The following is an 18,764-nucleotide window of genomic DNA, read 5'->3' on the forward strand; positions in this document are numbered from 1 at the left end:
TCAAAGGCTTTTTAAAAATATTCAACGTGTATGAAAAGTGCCTGGCACCAAGCAGGTGTTCAGTATATGTGGACTCCTTTCCCCCAGATCTGACAGGCCCCTGGGTAGAGTCTAGGTACTGGGACCCACCCTACAGCAGTGGTTACAAGGCCTGCCCGCTGCCCTTGACGAGTTTACAGGGTGGGGGTGGGGTACAGGTATGGGCCCCAGCATTGACAGTGCTTGCTGATAAGTGCTGTGATGTAGGGGAGCACAGGAGCATGTGAGCGTGCCCCAGGGGTTCCTCTCTTAGCCAGGGGAGGGGGTGCCTGAGTGTGACTGGAGAATCTAGGAAGGAAGGGTGGAGGAAATGCAGAGTACCTAACTCATCTCGGGTAGGCTGCGACTTTGCTGGTTTTAGCACTGAAAGTCCCAACTCCTGGGACATCCCCGTTGGTCACCCCATTTCCCAGTGCCTGAGGAGATCTTAGGGGGAGTGATCAAAGAGAGGCGTTCTTGGGCTGGGCAGGGTCTTTGTGTCAGGGCAGGTGTCCCACCCCATGAGTAGGGCTGAGGAGTGGGGCGGAGGGAGCCCTTCCCCTGCATGAGCAAGGGCTGCCCTGGCCTTGGGCGGAAAAGGTCACACTGCCACCTGCCTCTGCCCCCAGGGGAGGTCTTCTTTGCCACACGCCAGGAACAGTTCACCTTCCAGGAAGCCCTGGAGTTCTGTGAATCCCAAAATGCCACACTGGCCTCCACGGGCCAGCTCTATGCCGCCTGGAGCCTCGGCCTGGACAAGTGCTATGCTGGCTGGCTGGCCGACGGCAGCCTCCGCTACCCCATAGTCACCCCTCGGCCCGCCTGTGGCGGGGACAAGCCCGGCGTGAGAACCGTCTACCTCTACCCCAACCAGACAGGCCTCCTCGACCCGCTGTCCCGGCACCACGCCTTCTGCTTCCGAGGTATGTGTCCTCACCTCTCCTCCAGCCCCCACTTCTGCTTGGGCAGATGACTCCCCAGGGCTGACCCCTCCTGGCCCCTGTCCACTGTCTCCATCCATTGGAGCCAGGAGGAAAAAGTCAGTTCCTCTGGTGCAGGGGCAGCTCTGGAGCGAGGCTGTAACCCCCAGGTAGATGCACCCATCGGAAGTTTCCCAGAAACAAGTAGAGAGAAGTGAGTAAGAATTCTAAACCCAGGCATACCTGAATTTTCATTGCGACTCTGCTGCTTAGTAGCTGTGTGACCTTGGGCAAGTCCCTTAACCTCTCTGTTCCTCTACTTCATCTATAAAATTGTAGTTCCTACTTCAAAGAGTTGCTGTCAGGATTCGCTGGGATCGTGCATGGAAACACTTGGCATAGTGCCCGGGACATAGTAAATGCTCAATACGTGTTCTGAGCTTTATTCTCATAAATCAATAGCACATATATGTATACTGTTTTAATTTGTACACCCTTATCAAATTCCCACTCGTAAATATTTTGGTGACGAGTTTAGTCAAATGATTCTCTTATTCTTCACTAAGCACTAAAAATTCACATTTTAAATCAGCCCATGCTGAGGACACACGCTGCCATATCAACCATCCATTGCAGTCACAGTTCTGAGAGTGATGTCATCAAACTACTCAGTGAACATGGCCAGGCCGTGTCCAAGGCATTGCTGGGCTCTGATCGGATGGGTTCTCACAGGGTGCTTGAGCCTGGGTGCACTGACCAGAATATAGATTGTAGTAACAGCTTGTGCCATATGTTACATACTATACATCAAAACTGAACGTCTTTGTAACTTCCCTTGAATCTATTATTTCAGAAGAAAGTTAATGAAAAAAAAAAGCCTGACTGTGCACAAGTTTCCCAGATTTCCAGGGTCACCTTTTAAACCCAATTGAAAGAAAGTTCAGCCCCACTCTGCCAACCTCAAGAAGGCCAGTCCTTTCTCAAAGGATTCAGTGAGGCTCTCGCCCTTCTTCCTGCTCTGGGCAGCAGAAACCAAGCCATTTTGCCCCCCAAGTAAATTCCCAGCCATGCACCCCACCACCACCCACAACGTTCCGTGAACTCAGCCCTTTATGTAACTGAGACAGTCGGCTTCCTTTCTTACCAAGCCCACTCCTGGTTTCCCCAGTGGGCGAATCCTACCTCTACCCTGCGGTCACAGGATGGCTTCATGGATTTTAAATAGCACTCTCCTGTTTTTGATACTGATGCACTTGGAACCTAATTTCTGTCCCCCAAGAAAGGCAACATCGGGCAGTAATTGACAGCATGGAGTCCAGCACCAGATACTTGGTTGAATTCAAAGACTAGATCTGCCACTTATAAACCGCTGACCCTAGGCAAGTCACGTAACTCTGTGCCTCGGTTTCCCCATCTGTAATAGTATCGATCTCATAAGGCTGTTATGGGATAAAATGCTTTTATATACATAAAGCTTTTAAGTAACGCCCAATGTGTATGTTAAATTCTATAGAAGAGATGCCCCAGACCACCCTGACATACAGTGTTGATGGCATGTGTATATCAATAGTGTATAGCTGATGCGAATGGCTCTTATAAATCGAGGAGGCCAAAGGTGGTCTTGCTGGACTGCAGGGTGGAGGTGGTGGGGAGAGACCCAGCAAGGCTCTTGCACAGGCCTGGCCCACCTCAGAGTCCCCCAGGTCCCCTCAAGAAGGGCCAGCTGGGATGGGTCACTGGTAAAGAAGGACTTCTCACCACCCACATCCCCTTTAGGTGTCTCAGCTGCACCCCCTCCAGGCGAAGAGGAGGGTAGCACACCTACATCACCGTCCGACTTAGAAGACTGGATAGTGACCCAAGTGGGACCTGGTGTGGCTGCTGTCCCCTTAGGGGAAGAGACGACTGCAATCCGAGATTTCACCATTGAGCCAGAAAACCAGACGGCATGGGAATCAGCCTACACCCCAGCGGGCACTTACCCATTGCCAGGTCTGTGGGGCCTTCTCGGCCTCAGAGGGCTGTGTTTAGAAGAATGATTCTCACACTCAGGGAAGTGTCAGCATCATTGGGAGGGCTTCTCAAGTCACACTGTGCTGTGCCCCACTGTCTCTGAATCAGTGGGGCAGGGTGGGGTCTGAGAATTTGCTTTTCTATCAAGCCTACAGGCAGCGCTGGTGCTGTGGGTCCAGAGCCCAGGCTTTGAGAAGCATGGATTTAGATAAATGAGATGATGTAGAAGTACCTGAAAGATGACCTGGATTGTCTTCAGTAGTAGCCAGGCCTCCACATCCAGTAGGTTGTGTGGATGGTGCCCCCTAAAATCTCACAATGCACAGCCTCAGGGTGGTGGGGAGTTTCCTGGTCCCTTCCCCCTCTCCTTCTAGAGACACTGTGCAAAGTTCCATTAGGAAATATCCGAACACATCTCTGAGCTCTTGAGAGGAAGGTTTTGCTGTAGAGGGAATGGAATTCAGCTTCTCTGCATGAGCTTAAATCGGGGCAGAGTTACTAAACCCACACCTCATCATTCTTCCTCCTTTCCTCCAGGGATCCCCGCTACGTGGCCTCCCACTAATGCAGCAACACTGGAGAGCACAGAAGGCCCTTCTGCAACAGAAGTGCCCTTGGCCTCGGAGGAGCCGTCCCCCTCAGAGGAGCTGTTCCCCTCAGAGGAGCCGTTCACACCTTCACCCCCAGTTCCCAGCAGGACAGAGCTACCAGGCTCTGGGGAGACATCTGGGGCACCAGAAATCAGTGGTGACTTCACAGGCAGTGGAGAAGCCTTGGGGCCCCTGGACTTGAGTGGGCAGCCCTCGGAAGACCTTGACTCCAGTGGTCTCACCTCTACAGTGGGCTCGGGCCTGCCTCTGGGAAGTGGACTGGCCTCAGGGGATGAATATAAAATTACGTGGTCCAACACTTCTGAAGTTGGTGGGCTGCCCTCTGGAAGTGAGGGCCTAGAGGGCTCTGTCTCTGGAGTAGAGGACCTCAGTGGACTTCCTTCTGGCGAAGGTCCAGGAGCCACTGCCTCTGGAGTAGAGGACGTCAGTGGACTTCCTTCTGGAGGAGAGGGTCATTTAGAGACCTCTGCTTCTGGAGTAGAGGACATTGGTGGACTTCCTTCTGGAGGAGAGGTGGTCATTACGAGGTCTCTTCACAAGTCATGGAGCAGAGACATTGGTGGGGATTCTTCCTTCCTGGAGAGAGTTTGTAGGAGAGACTTCACTTTGGGAGGAGAGAGGACGTCAGTGACTCTCTTCCAGGGAGAGGTCACGGCATCTCCTCCTGCCCTGAGTAGGGAGACGCCCCCCTTCTGGAGGAGAGTGGTCAGATGTGGATCTCTGCCTCTGGGAGCAAGACATCAGTGACTCTTCCTTCTGGAGGAGAGAGAGGGTCATTAGAATCTCCCCCTACTTGCCATATACAGAGTAGAGTAGCACAGGATTCTCCTCTGGCTGGCTTTAGAATCTCTGCCTTGGAGAGAGAGGACGCGTGTGATCTCCTTCTGGAGGAGAGGGTTGGCTTAGAGCAGACTTCGCTCTGGAGTAGAGGAGACGTCAGTGACTTCCTTCTGGAGGAGAGGGTCATTTAGAGACCTCTGCCTCTGGAGTAGAGGACATCGGTGGACTTCCTTCTGGAGGAGAGGGTCACGTGGAGACCTCTGCCTCTGGAGTAGAGGACGTCAGTGGACTTCCTTCTGGAAAAGAAGACTTGATTGGGTCAGCTTCTGGAGCCTTGGACTTTGGCAGAATACCTTCTGAAACTCTAGGAAGTGGGCAGGCTCCAGAAGCAAGTGGCCTTCCCTCTGGACTTAGTGGTGAGTATTCTGGAATGGACCTTGGAAGTGGCCCATCTTCTGGCCTGCCTGACTTGAGTGGACTTCCATCTGGGTTCCCCACCATCTCCCTAGTGGATACTACGTTGGTGGAAGTGGTCACAGCCACCACTCCAGGTGAACTGGAAGGGAGGGGAACCATTGGCATCAGTGGTGCTGGAGAAGTATCTGGGCTGCCGTTCAGTGAGTTGGATGTTAGTGGGGGAGCCAGTGGACTCCCTTCAGGAGCTGGACTCAGTGGCCAGGCATCTGGGTCTCCTGACATCAGTGGGGAAACATCTGGACTCTTTGGTGTCAGCGGACAACCATCAGGGTTTCCTGACATCAGTGGGGGAACATCGGGGCTTTTTGAGGTCAGTGGGAAGCCATCAGGGTTTCCTGGGGAGACATCTGGAGTGACCGAGTTCAGTGGACTGCCCTCCGGACAACCAGAAGTCAGTGGAGAAGCTTCTGGAGTTCTCTTTGGCAGTGGTCAACCATTTGGCATAACCGACCTGAGTGGAGGAACATCTGGGGTCCCCGATCTCAGTGGGCAGCCGTCAGGGTTGCCAGAGTTCAGTGGGACAACCTCTGGAATCCCTGACCTGGTGTCCAGTGCCATGAGTGGTAGTGGCGAACCTTCTGGCATCACATTTGTGGACACCAGTTTGATCGAAGTGACTCCAACTACATTTAAAGAAGAAGAAGGTTTAGGGTCTGTGGAACTCAGCGGCCTCCCTTCCGGGGAAACAGACCCCTCGAGCACATCCGGGATAGTAGATGTCAGTGGACAGTCTTCTGGAGCAATCGACTCCAGTGGGTTTACATCCCAGCCCCCAGAATTCAGCGGCCTACCAAGCGGAGTAGCCGAAGTCAGCGGAGAAGCCTCTGGAGCTGAGATTGGGAGCAGCCTGCCCTCAGGAGCATATGATGGCAGTGGACTTTCATCGGGTTTCCCCACCATCTCTCTTGTAGACAGGACTTTGGTGGAATCTGTAACCCAGCCTCCAACAGCCCAAGAAGCAGGAGAAGGGCCTTCAGGCGTTCTGGAACTCAGCGGTGCCCATTCTGGAGCGCCAGATATGTCTGGAGACCATTCAGGATTTCTGGACCTAAGCGGGCTGCAATCCGGGCTGGTAGAGCCCAGTGGAGCACCATCAAGTACTCCGTATTTTAGCGGGGACTTTTCTGGTACCAGCGATGTGAGTGGGGAATCCTCTGCAGCCACGAGCACCAGTGGGGAGGCCTCAGGACTTCCAGAAGTTACTTTAATCACTTCTGAGTTCATAGAGGGTGTTACAGAACCAACTGTTTCCCAGGAACTCGGCCAGAGACCCCCTTTGACACAAACCCCCCAACTTTTTGAGTCCAGCAGTGAAGCCTCTGCATCTGGGGACATCAGTGGAGCTACATCAAGGCTCCCCGGTTCTGGGATAGAAGCGTCATCAATCCCAGAATCCAGCAGCGAGACCTCTGCCTATCCTGAGGCTGGGGTGGGGGTGTCTGCTGCTCCTGAGGCCAGTGGAGGAGCTTCCTGGTCCCCCGATCTGAGTGAAACCACCTCTGCCTTCCATGAAGCTGATCTGGAGAGAGCCTCAGGCTTGGGAGTGAGCGGTACCACCTCAGCCTTTCAAGAAGGACCCAGGGAGGGCTCGACCCCACCGGAAATGAGTGGAGCATCGACCACCACCTATGATGTGGGTGCAGAGACATCGGGCTGGCCTTCGGCCACTCCTGTGGCTTCTGGAGAAAGGACTGAAATCAGCGGAGACCTGTCTGGTCACGCCTCAGGGCTGGATGTTGTCATCAGCACCAGCGTCCCAGAGTTTGAATGGACCCAGCAGACCGAGCGCCCTGCAGAGGCGCATTTAGAAATAGAATCCTCAAGCCCCTTGCACTCAGAAGAGACCCGAACAGCCGAAACAGCCACCACCCCAACAGACGCTTCCATCCCAGCTTCCCTAGAAGAGACAAAGGACTCGGAGGCAACCACTGCAGGTACTGTTGGGATTTTTTTTCTTTTAAATGTTTTTGGATAGTTCTGACCGTAACATAGCAGGAGACACTGTAGATTCAAGGTTCTGAGCACAGCTCCCCACAGGTTAGCTGTGCAGCCTCAGGCAGGTTTCTTAACCTCTCTGATCCTTATCTGTAAAATAGGAATAGTACCAGGGAAGGTTAAACAGCAGATAAATCCATATGAAACAAGCACTTGGCATCATACTTTACGCACAGTACATGCTCATAACGATTAGTGATTGTTACCGTCGCACTGAAGTCACATCATGAGAACATTTATATGGGAACTATTTGTACTTGGCACCGGGAGAGGGAAGCATGAGTATTTATACGGTGTGAAAATTCTGTTCCTGTCCCCTTCCCAAGGAATGAGGATGAGATGATGAGAGAATGAACCTACTGAACCAAATATGTACTTTGTGCAGGGTTCAAACCTGCACAGTTTAAGGAATGACGAAGTGTCGTTTTGGCCGAGTCCTGACCTTAGACCCTGCGTCCCCACCCTAGTCCTGGTATGAGTGACTGCTCTGTACTGTAGTGATTGTCTCACCTCAATACCGCCCCAGCACCAGGCACCGGGAGCTGATCCTGTCCCATTGCTTTTCGCTTTGGGATCGCTTGCACCTCCCTGTCTGCTGAGAGATCTGTCTGAGTCAGAGAGCCTTGCCCCCAGGTGCTATGGCCAGGTGACCAGGGGGACAGAGTCCTCGCAAATGTGTTGACCCAAAGTCCGCCTCATGAGCTTGGGAGACCTCATGCCCAGACCTCGAGGGCTCGGAGGCTCTAGATTCTTAATGCTCAGCCTCTCCCTGGGGGTTGCAGCTCCTGCCAGGTCCTGTGCCGAGGAGCCTTGTGGCACTGGGACCTGCCAGGAGACGGAGGGACATGTCATATGCCTGTGCCCCCCTGGCTACCCTGGTGAGCACTGCGACATAGGTAAGAGCCTCATTGGGGTAGGGAATGCAGACAGGGGAGGGAGGGGCCTCCTTCATCCCCAGAAAGGACTGTAGGAGGGAAGAGTGACCAAGGTCAGCTGAGGCCCAGGCTTCTCAGACCGGGAAGCAGAGGTACACAATGATGTGTAGGGGTAGAACTCAAGAAAAACATGGCACATCTTTCTAGAGCATCTATTCTACATAATAGTTTAAGAGAAAAAATAATCAAGTAACTAAAATGAGAAGTAGTTTTTTGTCGAGCCAATGATTGTTCGTAGAAAGGAAAGTGTGCTTGAATTTGCAGATAAAAAGAGCAGCTTCAAAGAAATGTCGAATGAGGCTGTGTATAGGATACACCCCGTTACGACACAGCCCACGGATGCTGGGAGGCACACTCTGAGGGGCTGTCTTGCATCGTGCAGAGCAAACCTCTCCAGGAAAGCCCCTGCAGTCCCCTGCAGGCCTGGGTCTGGGTGGAGTTTGGGTCCCCCTCTCACCCCGAAGGAAATGATACAGACAGTGCTTATCACCCCCAGCTTCAGAATTCACAGCTGCAGTCAGCTGTGACCCAGTGATGCCCTGCCACTGTGTATCCACCACCCTCAGGCCTCGGTTTGTCCTTAGCCAGGGGTCAAGCAGCCTGTGGAAGCAGCTGGTGAGGAGCCTGGGGGAATCCTCCGATTGGATGTGGCCTCCAGAACAAGGTGATAGAATCTCCCTGTCATTCCTTGAACACTTGGAGGCCGGTGGCCATGAGCGCATGCCATCTCATCAACCTCACGTCCTTGAGGGAAGAAACACCCAGTTACCTCCAAGCTCATATTCTTAGGTTGGCTCTGCACTGCCCCCACACCCTCCCCCTCACCTCTGTCCAAAGTCGGGAAATCAGAAATCAGGATCTTTCAGGAAAGATAAGACCTTCAGTCCTAGGACAGGTGCAAAATCAGAGCTGTGAGTCCTGAGAAAAACAGCCACTACCAGGCAACCCCTTCCGGGCAGCTGTCCACCAGCAGCTGTGCATTACACACCAAGAAGACTTCTGTGTTTCCATGTACATTAACATATGTGCAAATTAACACCGTACAACATATTATATATTTATGCAATATGAATATGCTATACGCTTGGCACTTCTCCAGGAGGTATCTATGTACGTATAGATACACAGGCACCACGGTGGACATCTGGTCACTCTTCCCACCCTGGCGTCTGCCATTGCCCACATATGGGGGCCGTGACTGAGGCCAGAGAGGGTCCTGGCCTTGGCCGAAGGTATGGTGTTTTCCACTGGGCCATAGTGATCCCAGGGACTGTTCCTTTCCACGGCCTCTGACTTGGGAGAAGTGTACCTGAAAGACACTTGGGGAGACCCTATGTGTGCTTTCCAGCTAGCCAGGCCCAGAGTCCTCAGTGTGCGCTGGAAAGGGCTCTGCCCATCCCTGGCGGACACCATACCAGGTCTGCATACACCTCCTCCCTCCCTCTGGGTATGCGAGTGGAGAGCCCCAGGGCACCTGACTTGAATGAAGTGTTACGGCGCTCAGCTCAGTCGGCCAGCTTAGCCTGGGTCAGCGAGAAACAGACTCAGAACCCAACAGGACTTCGGGGACTGGGGCAGCCACCAGGGCAGGAACCCCTTTACCCTCTCTTAGTATCTTTTGACACCCCTTTATTCTTAGCATCCCCTTCCCCAACCTGATACTTGAAGCAAAAATGTGATGCTGGTATCAAAAGTCACCACAAGGCTCAAGTCCCAGAACCCTGAAATTAGAAGCAGGTGACAAGAGACCTTAACTAATCTACAGTAAGGGCAGCCTTTCTCTAATCATGTATTTTTAAAAGGCTTTCTTTCCTACGATTTCTTTCCAGACAGCTCTGTGAGGAGCTTAGTCACTTCACTTGTTCCCTTACCTGTAAAATGGTACAATGACATTCGTGCCACAGGGATGTTGGTGGGGGATAACGTGTGCTTGAGACACAGCATCTGGCTCGGAAAAGATTCTTGGGAGATCCTGGTACCCTCTCCTACCGCTCTTCCTTCGTGTAGTCCGCCCATTGCCCAGAGCCCTTCTCGTGTTCTGCCTGCTACCACCTCGTCAGGGATCCCCCACTCTGCCTCCTAGTAGGGCCCAGCCCAACTCCTCCAGTGGTTCCAGAAGAGGAGCAATGTCCTGCCCGCCCTTCACAGGAAGAGGTGGCATCGCAGGGCAAGAGGGGCTCTTCCAGGTCAAGGAAGAAGAGCTGAGGCATCACAGGCCCGAGCGGCCAGTGAGACACACAGCAGGAGGAAGAGGGACCACATGGGACACTCGCCCTCTTCCTACTGCTGGAAGTGCTGACTCTTGGCCTCTCTAAATGCCCCAGTGCCAGCCATGGGCTCTCTGGTCTTGAGGACTGTGGCCCTTCTCTGTCCTCGTCTGGGACTCCAGGGCTCTGCACAAAACAGTTTCTGAGCCCAGGAACTGGTTCCTTCAGTTTTGGTCCCCACCACCTTCTCAGATGTTCTGCCCTGGCCAAACACAGAAGGAAAACAACGCACTGCTCGCCGGATCTCATGCTCCTGGGGGCAGGCGATGTGACCGCTGGAACACCTAGAAGCCACCTGGCCTGGCCTCCCTTGGGGCCTCCACCTTTCCTGCTTTCTCCCCCGTGGGCTGGCCAGAGGCCGCTCCTGTCCCCGCTCTATACAACTGCTTTAGCGCCTACATTTGCTTAATACCCCCTTGCCCAGTGCTTCCCACCTCCCGTAATGACGCTAATGGACAAGGGAGAACAGTCGTTTTCCCGAAGCAGGAGAGCCGCCCCCAGCTTCCGCCCGGCCAACCGGCCTCACCTACTATTGCTGCTACTGCTGCTGCTGGGAATCCTGGTGCGTGCCGGGATTTCAGCCCGTTCCTCATGCATTTTGGTTTTGCTTGGGACTTGGAACTGTTGCTTTCTGGTCCATGCTGTGCAGTCTCTGGGATGAAGTTAAGAACTTCGTGGCAAGAGAGAGCTGCCTGAGGCCTGGAGATTTTCAGGCTACCCATTGCACAGACCCAGCTCTTACCTAGAAGCGTCTAGTAGCCACTAGCCAAAGAATCCAGAAGAACCTGCTTTGGCCTTCTCATCAGAGGACTGACTTTAAGGTCTAATCTGCTCTTATGAGAGAATAAGAACTAAGTCCTGGAACATATTTAGGATGCCGCTCACGTGGAGACCACCGCTGGGCACATCGAGTCCTGAAGGTTATATGAACACAGGTGCACATACCAACCAGGCTGAGCCACGTATCGTGATGCCCCCATGAACAGTGGGAGCCATTTATTGCAGACTTTTATGATCTCCTGGGAAGAGGAGCTTCACAATAACTTCTATCATGTTCCCAAACGAAGAAACAGCAGGAGCCTTTGGCGTACAAACGCGAAGGGAGTAGAAGAGACGCTCTAGGTACCTGGCTTCTCAGAAAGATGCAAAAAGACCAGGTTAGGAGATTCAGTTCTCACCTTAGCGAATGGAGGGAGGAAAATTTGATGTAAAGGCCAGTGACTTAGCAGTTCGAGCCCCGCAAAGACGCTGAACCGGAAAGGAGATCTTGGAACAGAACAGAAGGAAAGAGCCTGCCTGAGAAGAAGAGGCTGACAAGGACCTGGCTGTGTCCCAGGCTGGTGCTGGTGAGCAGCCATTTATTAAGTGCCTCTCAGGCTTCAAGCGCTGGTCTCCCACCAGCCAGGATGGAGCCCCACTAGAAGCTGTGACTCTCCGAGATGTCCACGTTCAGGGGCTGTAAGCTGGAAGGAGATTACGGGGGGAAGCGTTGGGCTGGCTTTCCGTCCCTCCCCCCAGAGAGAACAATGCTGGCTTTAGCTTCACACGATACTCTAGGATCTTATTTACTGTAGACAAAAACAGTGTCTGCAACCCCCAAATTTTAATGAGTCTCATGCAGATAGTCCGTGCTGCCATTTTCTCGTGGCCCTGTAATCTACAGACCACGTGTTCATTCTAGTGCTGCACGGCCCTCTTTCCTTGGTTCATAACTACAGAAGAAGCAAGGAAAAGAAAGAGCTGCACGAACTTGACTTCCAGAGTCCCTGCTCGCTGCCACGTTTAGAACCAGTTCGGACCCCTCGGCTTCTTGAAAGAGTCACAAGAGAAGGCGTCTTGGAAGAACTCTGTGCTCCCTCTCACGCGAGGCATCTGGCTTCAGCAGCACCCGAGTTTGTCACCCGCTGGGAAACCGGGCTCCAATGCTCAGCCTTGCCAACCAAGAGTCACATCCCAGAAAACCTGTGTTGGATCTTTGGCTCTGCACTCCAAGATGGCGGCGGCAGCAGCAGCAGCAACGGTTCTTAGGAAATCCAGCCACCCCTCCCAGGCCTCTGGAGAGCCGCAGGGCTGGCCGCCCATAAAGAGGCTGCCGTGCTTGCGAAGCTGGAGTTGCCGGCAGGAGTCCTAATGGTGGCCCTTGGTTTCTTGCAGACCTTGATGAGTGCCTCTCAAGCCCTTGTCTGAATGGAGCCACCTGCGTGGATGCCATCGACTCTTTCACATGCTTATGCCTTCCCAGCTACCGAGGGGACCTGTGTGAGATCGGTACGGCCGTCTCGGCTTCAGCTAATGTTACTAACTGCTGCACTCCCTCCTCCTCCCTCACCCTTCCCTTCTAACCGCAGGCTCTAGGCCCTGGCTGGCGCCCCCCACAGCCCATCCAGACAGCCATTCCAGGGGCCACAACTGAGAAGTCCACCCTACTCACTCCTATTCCTTCTCTCGCTGTTCCCCATGAAAACCCACCTCTCTGGGGCATTGGCTGATCTGACCCCAGGAGAGACACATAGGCCGGGCCAGCCTGTACTTTGGAAGGGGGGGTGCTGAGGGACCTTTAAAACACTAACCTTCTCCAGGGTTTGCAGACCCGCTGATGCCACCAAGGTCGGTGCATGCATCAAACTAAGAGGACAGAGCCGATGCCCTGCATTTGTCTTGAATGAGGCTATGGGTGGGAGTAATTGGTTCTCGCTCTGGATGACAGCCACGGATCGTCCCTGCATGGTCACCGGAATGTGTCTGCCTGCTGGATTGCCCATGGGAACTTGGTGGCCCCTCCATGGCCTTGGGAGCCACCGTGCCACACTGGCCAGCTGCCTTCCTCTTCTTCTCTGGCAAGAGCTATGGTTTGTCTGCCTGAGAGCTCTCATGTCACCAGCATGCCGAGGTCATGCATGAGCAGGGACTGCTGCATGTCACCTTCTCCGCATCACCACTGTGACAGCTGCCATGTCAATGCCGCTCCGTCCACACTCCCTTTCTCCCTCCCTCGTGCAAGGCAAATGGCTAGCCAGAGAGAACAGAGCCTTGTTGTCAGGGGCAGCAGCTAAGTTTCACCTCCTCTGCTTCTATACCGGGGCCAGGCTCTGCCGAGGGGAGCTGTGTGCCAGGAAGCCCCCGGGGCCAGACCGAGCCCTCAGCTCGCTCACCGTTGGTGCCTCATAGTCTCCCCCATCCTCCTGGATCTCGGGGCCATCCCAGCTCAGAACGGGGAAGATGGGGCTTATGACTGCTAGTAACAATGGCCCGTGTCGAACCGGAAGTGTGCGGGGTCCTAAAACCATTTTTAATAAACTCTCAGGTTGGACATCCAGAAGCTTCCATAAAGCAGTTGAAACTCCTGGGAAGTCTTCCTTTGGTCCTAAGCAGTGTGGGAGGTAGTTTTGGATTGCATGTGTCTTGGACGCACTGCCAAGGTCACAGACTAGTGGAGGACTTTAAGGCTTGTGGAAGAAAAGGCCTGAATCCTTCTCTTCCCCTGCAGCCTCCCACCCTCCGCCTTCACCCCAAGACCCCAAGAAATTGGTGCATGAAGTCTTGGCTGAGGTGGGAATGGAGCGTTATCAGGATTTTCTCCCCAGGATGCCGAGATATTTGTCGTAGGGGAGAAGGATCGGCAAGGTCCTCACAGACAACGGTTTGGGGCTCCATACTAGGAGAGGAGGTGCCCTGCTGGTGGAGGCAGGCTCCCCACTGGGCTCTGCACTTGATGGGACAGAGAGATGGTGCTGGAGCCACCCAGCTGGGCCCCGGGCCTGGACGCCCTGCTAAGCAGGGCTGCATCTCTTCTCCCGGTCCAGTCCTGAGCCCCCACCACCCCTTGGGGACCTCGTGCCCTGGCTGTGGCCCCCTTGCTTCTTCCAGCCTTGCTGGGCTTCCATCGCTGTTTCCCAGAGCCTCCATCCTGCTTGGCCTGGCCCCTCCCAGAGCAGCTGTGCCCTCCGGCTTTGCCTGCCCAGCTCAGCCCTGAAGCACTGAGGTGGCCCGAGAATGGACCCCACGGTCAGCCCCGGGATGATGTCTGCCTGTGCCACACCATCTCTGAGGCCCCTCGGCCTTCTTTCCAGACCTTTGCCAGGCAGCCAGGGACCAGCGGCGTCCTCCTCAGCCCTCCTGCCATTCTGCCTCTTCCTTCTCGGGCTGCCGACCTCCCCCTCGCTCTGCTCTCTGCCCAAGTGTGTCGCTTTCAAACCTGCCAAGCCTCCACTCCTTCAGCCTAAACCTCCTTCCCCTCAGGTACTTGTCCTTTCTTCCTGGGACTGCCAGATTATCGGTGGCCCCCGTCAGGGAGGCTGCCATACAGCCTGAGGGGTTCGTGGCCCTGAGCTCAGCCCCAGGGCCCTGTCCAGTGCCATGCTGGCAAGTAGTTAACCACCGGCTCTTGGAGAGGAAGAGGGAACCCTGGTTCGTAGGCATAATACTCCCCCCAGGGCCAATTTGAAGCTACCGTTATGATGTCAGTGAAGGCAGAGAAGTCAGGGAAGACACGCTCAGAGCCAGCTCCAGCGCCCCCCTGCCTCTGTCTGCCCCCTAGGCTGCTCCGAGAGTTCCAAGGGAGCCCCTTCTCCTGCACTCAGAACCCATTACCAATATAGGTTTGTGAAGAGAGAGCCTCTTCTCCTGACCTCGTCTGCCACCAAGAAATAAAATAGGCCAGGGACCTTGGGATGGGGACCGCAGGTTGTCTGTTTTGCCCTCCAACAGGCAGGCACAGTGTACCCAGCTAGAGGCAGCTCTGATGGGTGGACTTGGAGCTTGGCATCTTCTCTGGACCCAGAGCAGACATTTCTGCTCCTCTGTCCCCACCCCAGGTTCCATTTTGTGCCCTCGGCACTGCCTGCCGCGGCTGCCCTCACACACTTCCCCGCAGCTCTCTCGCTCTTTGGAGGCCCTCGGAGCCTCTGAACCATGTCTTGCCTTAAACCTCAACCCCTCCTTTCTCCTGCCTCTTTTTACCTGGCCTGAGGAACTCGGCCAGCCCTGCAGAGTGGTCATCAGCAGAGAAAGGCTCTAGGGAGTCAACATCGGGGAAGCAAGTGGCCCTGGCGTTTCCCAGAGGGTGGGGACATGTGCCTGGAGGCTCTGGAGGCCAAGGCCAGGCCTTCTTGGCTTCCAACTTGAGCCTCATCCAGATGGGTCTCTTCCCTCCTTTGAGAGTGTGACATTGAAGGCAGGGTGAATGAGGAGTCTGTGCCATAAGACTGACAGCAACCGCCATCCTGAGTCGGCCTCGGCCCCTCCCTTCAAGCCCCTGACCTGTGTTGCAGACCAGGAGCTGTGTGAGGAGGGCTGGACCAAGTTCCAGGGCCACTGTTACCGCCACTTCCCCGACCGTGAGAACTGGGTGGATGCCGAGAGCCGGTGTCGGGAGCAGCAGTCACACCTGAGCAGCATCGTCACCCCCGAGGAGCAGGAGTTCGTCAACAGTGAGTGTGTCCAGGACCTGAGAGGAGAGTGGCCACGTGGGCCAAGGGCCTCACTTGCCGGAAGCCAGCAGACTTAGTCAGGCCCAGGGGAGCTGCATGGTTGGGGGACCGTGAGGGGCGACGGGGAGGAAGGGGGCTTCTGCAGCCTGAGTTACCTGAAATGAGAGGAGAGAGGTCTTTGGGGCCAATGACTCTGGCTATACCCAGGACAGCCAAGTGTCTGTCAGAGTTAGCCCCTGACTAACCTGCGGCTGTCGCCAGCTTGGGGAGGTGGTCCAAAGTGCACTCCAAACACGCATGTGCTGAGATCCTTGTCAGGACCTCGGAAGTAGGTGGCATGCTCCTCGGAGCCCACCCACCTCCTGTCCCTTCATCCCCCCGGCCTCTCCAAGCTCAATTTCTCAGACACCCTCAGGGTATCCAACGCCATGCCCTACAACCGTGTCCTCTCTCCAGACAATGCTCAAGACTACCAGTGGATTGGCCTCAATGACAGGACCATCGAAGGGGACTTCCGCTGGTCAGACGGACACTCCTTGGTGAGTTCTGCTAGGGGCCTCAGGCACAGTTGGTGGCTCAGAGGAGGGGCATTAAGACACACACGCACACACAAACCACCACCATCACCCCCTCCGCCAGAGAAAGAGATGCATCAAAGCACATGCAAACACTCCCTGAGCAGCTGCTAGACCGGGCACTCTGAGGGCAGGGATGGTGTCTCATTGACCCCTCTGCCTTTGGACACTAGCCCCGGGCTGGACACGTTGAATGAATGACAGCATGAAGGAGGTGAATGAGGAGGGCAATGAATGAATGAAGTCAAACCCCCACGGGGGACACATGGAAGCTTTAGACGGGTTCCTTGCCCAAAGAGAACCCAACTCTACTCAAGGACAGACAGACAGAAAGCACTACAGATGCCAAAGGAACAGTACACATAGTAAATGCTGCCTGTCAGTGAAGGACCTCAGGGAAGGCTTCCTGGAAGAGGTGAATGTGAACAAGGTCACAGGGGAGGCATTTACACTAGAGAAAAGGGGGCTCTGTTTGTCCCAGAGCCAGGCTAGAGGGAAAAGCTTGGGGAGGTAGAGTGGCCTCGGGAGCCATTGTCTCGGCCACCCAGTCCTATCCAAGGAAGGCAGTCTGTCCCCAGCCCCTGCTGGCCCATATGGGAGAGGGGAGTGATGTCAAATCATTAACAGGGACTGTGACCCCTTTGGGGTTCTGAGCTGAGGACCACAGCTAGGTGGTGTGACCAGGTCTTTGAAGAGCCCATGGGTTCTGTGGTACCCAGGGCTCTTCACGATCCTGACCAGACTCCCAACAACCTTTGCACCAATGCCAGAAGAGAAAGGAGATGGGGAAGGGGCTTGACGGGGGGAGCAAGTGGGGATCGGGCCAAGCCACGAGGCTCCTGCCCCTCTCCTCACCCCTTCCCCATTCCCACCCACAGCAATTCGAGAACTGGCGGCCCAACCAGCCTGACAACTTCTTTGCCACCGGAGAAGACTGCGTGGTGATGATCTGGCACGAGAAGGGCGAGTGGAATGACGTTCCTTGCAATTACCAGCTGCCTTTCACATGTAAAAAGGGCACAGGTAAGCTGGGCCTGGGAGGGGTACAGGTGGAAGGAATCGAGACTTGAGGTTCCCGCTGCGTGACGAGGCAAGGGCGAGTCACCTTGTCTCCTGGCTGCTGATGTCACGTCACCTCCACCAGGCAGACCGGAGCTGACCTGGGGGACCTCTCCCAGAACCAGCATCCCAGGGCCAATGGCAAGGGCAAGTCCACTCCTAGGGACTATTTCGGTCCCACTTTCCCCCTGTACCCGGACATTTTCATAAATGACAGTGTGCCCGGCTCTCGCCCATGTTCTCTCTTTCCCCCTCCCTTCTGTTCGCTCGTCCCCTTAAGATCCTCTTCTCTTCCCTTCCTGCTGCTCTAAATCGAGGAACCCAGATGTTAGAACCGGTGGTTTCCAGATTCTGAGTGTGGTGTGAAAACACCCCTTGGCCAGCAGCCAGGGCTCATAGCTGGGTGTCTAGGCTCCATGTCCCTGTCACGGTGCCTCAGGCTCTGGGCTCATCCCAGCCAGAGGGGAACACGCTAGCTCATCACGGGCATGGGTCATCATGAGAGACCCCCTGAGAGCCTCCTCTGAAGAGTGTGTGCCCCTCAGTGGCCTGCGGAGACCCCCCCGTGGTGGAGCACGCCAGGACCTTCGGGCAGAAGAAGAACCGGTACGAGATCAATTCCCTGGTGCGGTACCAGTGCACTGAGGGCTTCGTCCAGCGCCACGTGCCCACCATCCGGTGCCAGCCCAGTGGGCACTGGGAGGAGCCTCGGATCACCTGCACAGACCGTGAGTATCGTCCCTCCCACGCCCCTCCAGGCACAGCGTCACAGCCTGCCTACATGCCTTCCTCCCTCTCCCCAGAGCCCCCGTGCTGGGTCTCTCCCAAGGATCTCAAACCCCAGCCCTCAGGGCCATCCAGGGGCGGGGGAGGTCCCAGATCACTGCCTCCGGCCCTCAGGGAAGGCTCACTTTCACTGAGAGGATGAAAGAGAAAGCAGGTGACCTGCCTTCCTTTTCAACACCAGCCTGAAGCCCCTCGACCCAAGTTGGTTCCGAGAATTGAAACCTCGGGCCACCTTCATAGAGCGGTGGTTTCTGCCGGGGAAGGGAGCCGGGGTGGAGACAGGGCAGGATGGGGAGAGGCTAGGCTGGCCCCGCTCTCGGCCCAGGGTTCACCAAGATTGTTCCCTCTGCCTTCTGCCCAGCCACCACCTACAAGCGCAGGCTACAGAAGCGGAGCTCACGGCCCCCGCGGAGAAGCCGCCCCAGCACGGCCCACTGAGGGGGGCTTCAGAACACGCCCAGGATGCTGAGCCCAGGAGCCTCGCCAGGCTGACTTCTCACATGGATGATGTCCTCTCCTTGTCACTTTCTGTCATATAAGGAATTCCATTAAAGAAGGAAAAAAATGAAATCCCACATTGTGTATGCACCCACCTACCCCCAAATCGCCAAAACTGCATCTGATTTCCTCCCCAAACGCCAAAGCAAAGCAAACGTGTTGTGACCCGTGGACTGAGTTTAGAGACATTTCTTCTTTCTCCCGTTGTGCCTTTCCAGGGACCAGAGCAGGGATAGGGGGAGCAGGGGAAGGGTTAAGTTAAATAAAGAAGATTATTTTTTGTTTCCTGACTTTATCCAAGAGCAGTGCAATCGTTGGTTCTTTCACCTCCAGGGAGAGCTAGGGAGGAGGGAGGTGGGAGGAGGGGCAGAAGGAGCTGGAAGGGGCAGAGGCCCAGGGTA

At 55.1% G+C, this 18,764-nt stretch overlaps 1 protein-coding gene across 2 annotated transcripts in view; it reads left to right on the forward strand.

The window, feature by feature from the left end:
• The window catches only part of ACAN (aggrecan), a 47,493-nt gene extending 29,058 nt beyond the window's left edge, over window positions 1-18,435 (forward strand). Inside the window, exons 10-19 of one of the 2 annotated variants that reach the window (XM_039858210.1) lie at window positions 648-941; window positions 2,715-2,930; window positions 3,489-4,075; window positions 4,524-6,753; window positions 12,171-12,284; window positions 15,287-15,445; window positions 15,902-15,984; window positions 16,899-17,043; window positions 17,625-17,807; window positions 18,227-18,435. In XM_039858210.1, the coding sequence (XP_039714144.1) occupies window positions 648-941; window positions 2,715-2,930; window positions 3,489-4,075; window positions 4,524-6,753; window positions 12,171-12,284; window positions 15,287-15,445; window positions 15,902-15,984; window positions 16,899-17,043; window positions 17,625-17,807; window positions 18,227-18,303 (4,088 nt within the window). In that variant the 3' untranslated portion in view covers window positions 18,304-18,435. The remainder of the gene's footprint in view (window positions 1-647; window positions 942-2,714; window positions 2,931-3,488; window positions 4,076-4,523; window positions 6,754-12,170; window positions 12,285-15,286; window positions 15,446-15,901; window positions 15,985-16,898; window positions 17,044-17,624; window positions 17,808-18,226) is intronic. The other variant, XM_039858211.1, reaches the window with a different exon arrangement.
• The last annotated feature ends 329 nt before the right edge of the window (window positions 18,436-18,764 follow it).

The sequence above is a fragment of the Pteropus medius genome, unplaced genomic scaffold (assembly GCF_902729225.1).
Source record: "Pteropus medius unplaced genomic scaffold, Ma_sr-lr_union100, whole genome shotgun sequence".
Taxonomy (NCBI): domain Eukaryota; kingdom Metazoa; phylum Chordata; class Mammalia; order Chiroptera; family Pteropodidae; genus Pteropus; species Pteropus medius.